Raw genomic sequence first — 9,625 nt, 5'->3', positions numbered from 1 at the left:
TGAATGAATGAATGAATGAATGAAAACAAACTCAATTTGTGCGCTGGGGGGAATAACGGCTAAGGAGCCGGACTCCTGGGCCACAAGTTCAAACTGTGCCATCATGTAACGTATATAATTTGAGCCCGAGACTTTTCAGCAGCACGTGCCACATCTCGAAGGTGTGTGGATGAAGCGCACTTAATGGTGGCATCTCTATGAAAACCAGGGTTGCGGTGCTTCGAGGCTCATTTTTTCTACTGTGGTTGTTTATTGGCAGGTAAAGTCATGTAATGTGATTTACGGGACTTTATTTTCCTTCACTCAGTATAAGTCTGTGGCACGGCAGCCCCCACTCTCACCGATGTGCAGTTTTCTCTTAACGTTTCCTTCAGCCGAATTAATTTTTACGAGGAACTATTTGGAGTGATGACAAAACATGTCCCAACGTTCAGAAAGATGCTCATCATATAGCCCGAGTTTAGACACAGTCACGTGGGTGAGGATGTTACATTTGTAGTGTGTGTAATTACTCCATTCCGTCACCAGGGGGCGCACACGCGCGCTCTGTTGCTCAGCGCGGCTCCAGTAAGTGTGGAACTGGAACGAAGCGCATTAAGCGTCATTTACCGGGTCTTTTTCTCCAACATCTCCGCGGTGTTAACTGATCAGCTTCTCAAAGGTTCACCCATTTATACAGCGGGGACGGAATATATACATTCTTAGTGTATCGATGCAGAGTAGACATCTTGGGCAGGGGTGCTGCAGTATGGGCGGGATTCGAACCGGTAACATTCTGGTGGCGAGCGAGTCCAGCTGCTGCCCCGGTAATAACAGCAGAGGCGGTAATAGTACAGGAGCAGTAAGGGAGTGCGTAAAATGTGTTTTCGCAACATGTCCAGAAACAGAATAGCTGCCCCCGTCTAACAGGCTGTGTTTGATACGCGTTGCACCGTGATTTTACCTGCATTTACATTACATGTACATTATTTACCTGCACCGCTTTTATTCACGTGGTTCTGAGTGTCTCGCCCTGGTTGCGCCACTTTTACGCGCTTCGTTACGCTCGCACCCCTGACGGTATGAGCGCTGCAGTCCGCCGGTGTCAGTGTCAGTCAGTGTCAGTGTCAGTGTGACTCTCTGTGAGCGCTGCGACTCGCCCCGCGCGCGAGCCTCTTCCTCCGATGTGCCGGGCGCACGTCGCGCAGCGGTGGAAGCGACGCGCGACGAGGAGCGAGCGCGGACACGCGGACACGTCGCGCGGCAAGGACGCATCGGCGACGCGGGAAAAGTCACCTGCGCCCAAGGAGCCTCTTTTGGCGACACTTTCCCGGGCGAAGAGTCCCGCCTCCTGCCGCGCGTTGGATCAGCCCGAGGGAATTTTTTTTTGTTTTTTTTTTTTAAATCTGCAATAACCGTTATTGCTCTTTATTTGCCCGTTACTGCCAACCGCGGATGGACGAGCGAATCTGCGGCTGCGCAGCCTGTGAAGACAGAGGTAGGTGCCACATCAGGTGTCCTCCCCTCCGGCTCATACATCTCCTGGGACATGGAACTTGAGTGCGTCCGCTCCGTCCCACGAGCTCCGGGCCGAGGAGAAGATCTCTGAGATCTTTGCTCGGATCGGGAGGGTTTTCCTGCCCAACGCTCGACACATGGAAAAGTTCGCCAACGAGAGCAAAGTTGTGCCCTCTCCTGCTCATGCCGGCGACGCCGACCTCGCCGACGGCGCCGGACGCAGCATCCGCGCCCTGGCCGGCTGCGTCCTCTTCCTGCTCATAGTGTCCACCCTGCTGGGGAACACGCTGGTGTGCGCCGCCGTCATCAAGTTCCGACACCTGAGGTCCAAAGTCACCAATTTCTTCGTGATCTCGCTGGCCGTGTCCGACCTGTTCGTGGCCGTCCTGGTGATGCCCTGGAAGGCCGTCTCCGAAGTGGCCGGGTTCTGGCTCTTCGGTCGCTTCTGCGAGACCTGGATCGCCTTTGACATCATGTGCTCCACCGCATCCATCCTGAACCTGTGCATCATCAGCGTGGACCGGTACTGGGCCATCGCGAGCCCTTTCCGGTACGAGCGCAAGATGACCCAACGGGTCGCCTTCGTCATGATCGGCGTGGCCTGGACCCTCTCCATCCTCATCTCCTTCATACCCGTGCAGCTCAACTGGCACCGAGCCCAGGAGGAGCGCGGCAACCGGACCGAGGACGACTGCAACGCGAGTCTCAGCGGGACCTACGCCATCTCCTCGTCCCTCATCAGCTTCTACATCCCGGTGGTCATCATGGTGGGCACCTACACCAGGATTTACCGCATCGCCCAGACTCAGATCCGACGCATCTCCTCCCTGGAGCGGGCCGCCGAACAGGCGCAGAGCCACCAGCACGCCGGCGACTGCTCCAACGAGACCTCCCTCAGGACCACCTTCAGGAAGGAGACCAAAGTCCTGAAGACGCTCTCCATCATCATGGGGGTCTTCGTGTTCTGCTGGCTGCCCTTTTTCGTGCTCAACTGCGTGGTGCCCTTTTGCGACGAGGCCGAGGCGGGGGGTCCGCCGTGCGTGAGTGACACCACGTTCAACATCTTCGTGTGGTTCGGATGGGCCAATTCTTCGCTCAACCCCGTCATCTACGCCTTCAACGCCGATTTCAGGAAAGCCTTTTCCACCATCCTGGGCTGCAACAGGTTTTGCTCGACCGCGGCCGTGGAGGCCGTGAACTTCAGCAACGAGCTGGTGTCGTACCACCACGATACCACGTTTCAGAAGGACGCTCCCATGGCGTTCGGCGCCTCGCAGCTGCCGCCGGCGGCGCCCGACCGCGGCGACGACGACACGGACCCCCCTTTCGACAAGGTCTCGGTCGTCTCGACCGCCTCCCGCAACCGCGCGAATCCTCTGCTGCCCACGATAGTTCAGTTCGAGTGCGAAGCGGAGATTTCGTTGGATATGATGCCGTTTACGTCGACGGGAAGCAACGCGTGTTACGCCATCCCTGGACAAATATCGGAATAGAAGGTCGTGGGCTCGAACCCGGACCTCGATCTCTCTGCTCTGGGTTCTGGCTTTCCTTCCGTGGTCCAAAGACATGCAGGTTAGGTGGTGGTGGGGACACTGAATTGCCTTTGGTGTGTGTGCGAGGGGGGGGTCGGTGTCCTACACGAACTGGTTCTTACCATCGGTGTGTGAAATTGATATGAATGCTACGCTGATCGATCCTGAGTTATTACTCAAAACGCCGTGCACTCTCACGGTAAAAGACGTGTCGAAGGTGCGAATTTACTCTGCGAGCACAAAGACGGGATGGAAAAATGACACGCGACCTTTCGTTTGACCTTTGAGAAATGGTATATGAATGTCAGCGAAGGGGAGCGTCCCTCGCTGCGAACAGTGTAAACATGCTGGAATGGACACCACCTGGTGCTGCGTATCTTGGCACAGAAAACGGTCCGTTTTTCCATTACTAGACATGGAGAAGATTTACCGTGCTGTTTTTCCCAGCCGCGATGCACGGATCACTGAGGTTTTACCATAGTGTTTTTTTTTTTCTTCCTTTAACCACCATCAGTTCAAAAAAGCCTGATCAACTCTGTCCGTTTCATCTTTATTTATTCTCCTTTTAGGTATCTTATTTTTTGGACTAACGACAAACATATTAATTTCTATATTTGTTTATCTTTTGGCGACAAAGAGTAAACCATGTTTTTTATATGAGCAGCGACATCAACTCTCATCCAGGGTTACATGTAAACAGAGGTACATAGGATGGTAAACTGCAGGTTTTTCAGATGCTGAACAGGGAGAACAGTCTTTACTGGCAATGGCAGCATAATTATAGTTTTGGACTCCAGTCTTATAAATAAAATTTCGATTTTGTTTTACCTGCATCTCTCATTTTCATAATTAAGAAAATCAGCTGTAACTAACAAACTCATCCTTGCTAATTAATAATCTAACAGAAACGAAGAGAATAATCTAATAGGCTAATAGAATTCTAATAGAGTTAAACTAATAGAGTAATCTAATAATTTTTTTTTTTAAAAAAAAAAAGGCCAACTTACTATTTACCAGCTGGTTTTAAAGAATGTTCTCTAAATTAACAGAAATTTCCCGAGCCTTTAAATACATCACATAATCCTGGCTGCCGAACTCCCAGTATTTTACTGTGATATATTATCATATACAGTATATATGAATGAAAAAGGAGTGCGTTAGCTGTGTCGTCTATCATTGCTAAACACTTCGGGCCTTTTTGATTTATCTCCAATCACTCGCCGTCCTGCAACGAGGTGCATTATGTTATTTGCCGTGATGGGTTTCGATCATTTTATCTCAAGTTCCAAAGGCTTCCTTTCAAACCCGATGTCACAGAACAGACCGTTTTCTGTGTCATTCTCAAAACTTGACCAGAACAGCCTAAAATTGCCTGCTGAATATTTCTGGATCAATAGTTATCAGACGAAAGGAGTTAATAATACTCCACTTCATTCCCCTCCCACATTCAGAGTGTGTGAGGAGGGTGCGTTCGGTGCCGGATGCGTAGGACACGCAGCTCAGTCCGTCCTCATGTCATATGTCATGTGATCCTAACCGTATAACGATCCGTCCTACGTGCCAAGTACGGTAACAGAGATCCGCTTGGAAGTAAGGAAAAAGCTACCCGGTGTTAATTTTTGTGCCAAAAACGGAGCAAAGCCGGGAATTCAACACACACACACGCGCAGGTGAGTAAATGAAAGCGCACAAGTGAGAAGAATGGCGGGATTTCAAGTGCTTAAGTGCAACGCTCAGATTGAAAGCTTTCGCAATGGATGCGATTGTGGCCTGACGTTCGCACCCTTGTGCCGAGCCTTCCGTGTGCGGCGGCGCTCGCCAGGAGGGGGGCGAATGAAACGCGTCCGGGGCCGCAACGATGAGTCGGCTGTACGAGGGTCACGGCTTGCGCTCGGAGGTCGCGTAGGCCGGAGGAAGGGATCCCTGGTGGAGAGCAATTAATACCAATGAGTATTCATTAACATCCAATGTTAAATTACTCTTAATTAATACGCTGTTGGGGGGGCCACACAGTGGCGCAGTGAGTTGGACCGGGTCCTGCTCTCCGGTGGGTCTGGGGTTCGAGTCCCGCTTGGGGTGCCTTGTGACAGACTGGCATCCTGTCCTGGGTGTGTCCCCTCCCCCTCCAGCCTTTCGCCCTGTGTTGCTGGGTTAGGCTCTGGCTCCCTGCGACCCTGAATCGGACAAGCGGTTCAGAAAATGTTTGTGTGTATGTGTGGGGTACACTGTTAATTAAATACTATTAATAGAATGCACTATGAATGAATGAACAAATGAATGACCAAGTAATGAATGAATGACAAACAAACCGAGAAATGAATGAACAATCAAATGAAAAATCATATGAACAAATGAACGGGCGAACGAGCAAAAGATTAAATGAACAAATTAACAAATAAAAAATTAGCAAGCAATTGAATGAACAAATGAATTACTGAATAAAAAACAAATGACTGAATAAAAAAAAATGTATGAATGAATAAATGAATGAACGAACCAATGAAGGATCAAATGAACCAATGAAAGAACAAACAATGAATGAATAAAAATGTATGAACGAACAATGAAAAAAATGTATGAATGAAAAACGAATGAATGACTGAATAAAAAATGTAAGAATGAATGAATGAATGAACCAATGAAAAAACAAACAAATGATTGAATAAAAAATTTCTGAATGAACGAACGAACCAATGACAGAACGAACAAACGAATGAATGAAGGCCCAAAAGTAAATGCATTTTTCATCAGTTCACTGTTACTCTGAATAGCCCCCTCCTTCTCGCACCCGGATCAGTTCCGCTCTGAGCGGACAGACAGGCCCGAAAGTTGCTCCTTAACGAAAGGTACCCTAGAAGTCGAGCTCAGGTAGTTACCTGTGGCCACCTCTCTGCCTTTTAACCCTTTCATTCCTGTGTCCTGTGTGCTGTGGCCCTAAGCGGCGTTCCGGCGTGTTCCGTCGCACTCGTGTTGCTACGGCCACGAAGGAGGCCGGTCGGACGTGCAGAATTCCGACCCACAATAGTCCTAACTGTGAACTCCCTCCAGTCCGAATGTCTAACAGCACAGCCTCTGTTCCGCAACTTCATTTTAAAGAATGCGAGATTAATTGAAAATTCCATTTTTAATTTCCCCCTAACAAATTCCCCATAATTAAAATTCTCAGAATAAAGCACGTACATCACGCTGCGCATCGACAGCATTCGGTAATGGCCGATACGAACATTTTCGCAGCAGCGAAACGTCGCCTCGTTGTCCGAATACAATTCAGGAGCTCGGAAAGTTTCCGGCGAACAATAATAACCCAAAACACTTAGGAAGTCAAATAGGTGTTTTTTTTCCTCTCCACCTACAAAAAAGGAACATTATGATTTTTTTTTTTTGTCATATGTCTCAAATGTATGGTGTTTAAAGCTGTTGTATCTATTGTCTTCTTGGCGGGGAAATGACTGAGTGAATAAAAGGGGGCTTTACGTGCAAAACTATTAAACCGTGTTGAGTAATATCCGATTGTCACACTGTATGGTGAATTATGAAAGATGGGAATTTTTCACATGGACCTTCGTAGCTGTGATTGAAATTGTGGACAATAGTTATGCAAAATCAAGATTGGGTTGCCAGTCATCAGAATGTCTCCGAAAGAGAGCTTTTGTCTTTAAAGAAGCAAATCAGAGTAATTGCAGCGGTAATCGGGGTAAAAGCATACCCCGATCCGACAGTCGTGTTTCTGGCTGAGGAGCGGAGACGTCGGCTTCGCTTCACCAGGCCGGAAACACGTCTGAAATACTGGGCCGCGCAGTCGCGTCATTACCCACACGCGGTTAAGGCACCCGGAGCTGCCGGACACCACGACTGTCCGCTCGTAGTGTCTCCAGGCGCCTTTAGGGACTGAGCAGTCAAGTCATGATACATCACACATTTTGTGCCCTTTTGCTCCTTTTAATGAAACAGAAATAAATACAAATTATAATCCATCAATATGCTTACGTTCAAATATTAATATGTATTATGCTTCGATGCATAATGCATTCGTTGCAACGTCAACGAGTCCTTTCATTTGCTTCGATACCTTTCACGTTTCGAAATTATTTATGGGACAAGAGCACATCGTTGGAGCCTCGGTTTGGTTGACGTCAGAGGGGGAAGCGTCTCCGCGGAACGTGTGCGGCAATCTCCTGCCCCCCCAGCCCCCCAGCCCCCCAACCCCCCAACCCCGCTTCCCCGCGCAGCTCTGGGGACGGCTGCCGACAGGCTGGTACAGCTTTGAAACGGATCTTCCTCTCATCTCGGCCAAGCGGGACTCAACCGCTGGGGATCCCCACCGGCCTGCTGTCTAATCTCCTACCTCGTCCCCCGAGCCCAACGTCGGGCTCCCGTTGTTCTTCCCACACTTTTAAACCCCCCCCATCCTGAAACTTCAACCGTTTTCACTGAAAAATTTTACCAAAATCTAATCAAATAATCAAAGAGTTTTTTGTGGAAAATCTCGCGCCTCCTTTCTGCCGCACGGAGGACTTCTGTCCCCCGGCCGGAAGGTTATTTCCAAACCGTGGACTTTATGACTCTTTATTAGATAAGAACCTTTATTAAACGCCGCTGAATTCCTGTAAATGGCAAAGTGCTCTCAGGAGTTGCTGTTTGGGTTTCAAAATGCACTCGTCTGTCGTATTTTAAATTATGGCACAAGGCCTTAATGCTTTGCCCATGGTGAAAAATTCATGGGTGGTATGATTTAAAAAGATATGGCAGTAGAGTAACAGAGTCCAGAACTATCTAGTCCGAGTAACGTCTGAGTCCAACTTTCACATACAGTATAAAACAAACACCTAAAAAAAGGGTGCGTATGCATGTGTGTGCGGTTGCCGGGCAACAGAGTGCCATCCTCGTCAGGTTGTTCCCTGCTTCACTCGCTCTGCTTCCAGGATAGGTTCCAGACCACTGTGACCCTACACCGGACAAGTGGATGGACGGACGAATATAAAAGCCCCCTTCTGAGATGTTCGACAGTTTTAAATAAATATACAGACAAAATGATCAAAAGTTATTCAAGGTCCTTAGAATATTAAGTAACCCACATATACGTGAGTAACTTTTGTCCTCGAGGACTGAGTTGAACATGAAACGGTTAATGTCCTTTTATGATTTCGTTGAAAATAAAGCCGCACAGATGAGATGAGAGACGGAACCTCAATTTCCAGTCGGCCTTCGGTCCATTATTCTGGATACAAAATGGCAAAAATGTCTGAAATACCTCTTCATTTGAGAGCTGAGAATGTGTTTTATTGGCTTCAAGGAAAGAGTTATTTGGGAAAAAAAAAATGTGCCTGAAACATGCGACTGTCAGGTGGAGAGATCATTAATGTTTTTCCCCCACATTCTTTTACATCCTTGGCGGAAAATACTTGGACTTGATGTTTTGCTGTTCTGCTGTGATTTAAAAAAAAGAGACCGAGTGGCGTGGGCAGATCGTCTGCTGTACTTACAGCTTCCATCAGTTTGTCTTTTGATGGTCAGACACTGCAGGACTGTACGGAACAGAAAAACATTAAATACACAAGTGATAAAAGTAACATATAAAAGTAATATATAGTGTATGTAACAGAAATGTAATATATGCACAAGTAATAGAAGTAATATTACATTTATTTACATTTATTCATTTAGCTGATGCTTTTTTCCAAAGCGACTTACAATGTTAAAGTACTTAAAATTTATTTATCTATTTATACAGGTGGGTATTTTTTATTGTATAAAGGTAATAAATACTGTGTCTAACAAAAGTAATACATACAGAAGCTCACACATACAATGAAAATTCTTTTTTTTTTTTAAATTTTTGACAAGTTTGGATTTGACAGTTTGGTCATTTTGGAAAAAATATTACGTGCAAAAAATTCACTATATATTTTAAAAAAAAACTGTAAAATGGCAGGTTTTTAAATTGATTTTAATTGAATGAAAATGCCTGAAGGTTAACTAAAAAAAAAAAAAACGTTATGGGAAAAAAATGTTTTTCTTAATGCAAAGGACACGTGTATCGCAGATGGATAGAACACTTTGCCTGCTTTCGCTGCAGGATTTCCAGCATCCCAATTACCCATAATGCTTTGCGGCACACCTTGAGGCAGCCTTTCGGCCCCTCGTTTCCCTTGATCTTCTTCAGTAGGGCCACAGCAGAACCACGACAATACCTCAACGAAGGTGTGACGTCAGGTGCGCAGATGAAGGACACAAGTGATCCCGACGTCTGAGCTCGTGGGATGAAAATGTCAGGTGCTCGGTTTTTACCTTCACCTTGGAAAGGAAAAGTCACCGTACGGCCATGTTACACAGCGACATCCGCTTCCTCGATGGGAAGGGGACAACGAGAGAACGAAGGAGTTCACAATCTGCAACACATTACAACACTATTACATTCCAGAGTAACAAGGTAAAATATCACTTTCTGGCTCTTTAATAGCGGCACAGCGGTGCAGCGGGTAACACTGGTGCCGCACGGGCAACCGGGCCGTGGGTTTGGACGTGGTTCAAATCTGGCTCGTTCTTTAGAGTTTCCGTGTTCTCCCCGTGTTTGTGTGCGTGCCCCCGGGTGCTCT

At 47.3% G+C, this 9,625-nt stretch overlaps 1 protein-coding gene across 1 annotated transcript; it reads left to right on the top strand.

Moving 5' to 3' along the window:
* The first annotated feature begins 1,634 nt into the window (after positions 1–1,634).
* On the top strand, positions 1,635–2,990 carry drd6b (dopamine receptor D6b). The gene has a single exon (XM_029248582.1). The coding sequence runs from the start codon at positions 1,635–1,637 to the stop codon at positions 2,988–2,990; it is 1,356 nt and encodes a 451-aa protein (XP_029104415.1).
* Positions 2,991–9,625: the final 6,635 nt, after the last annotated feature.

This window comes from Scleropages formosus, chromosome 24, assembly GCF_900964775.1.
Source record: "Scleropages formosus chromosome 24, fSclFor1.1, whole genome shotgun sequence".
NCBI classification, from domain to species: Eukaryota; Metazoa; Chordata; class Actinopteri; order Osteoglossiformes; family Osteoglossidae; genus Scleropages; species Scleropages formosus.
Note: the sequence above shows the minus strand (reverse complement) of the source record. Positions and strands in the feature narration are given on the sequence as shown.

Excerpts from the sequence above, each read along its gene's own strand:
- drd6b (XM_029248582.1), top strand. The coding sequence starts at position 1,635 with ATGGAAAAGTTCGCCAACGAGAGCAAAGTTGTGCCCTCTCCTGCTCAT.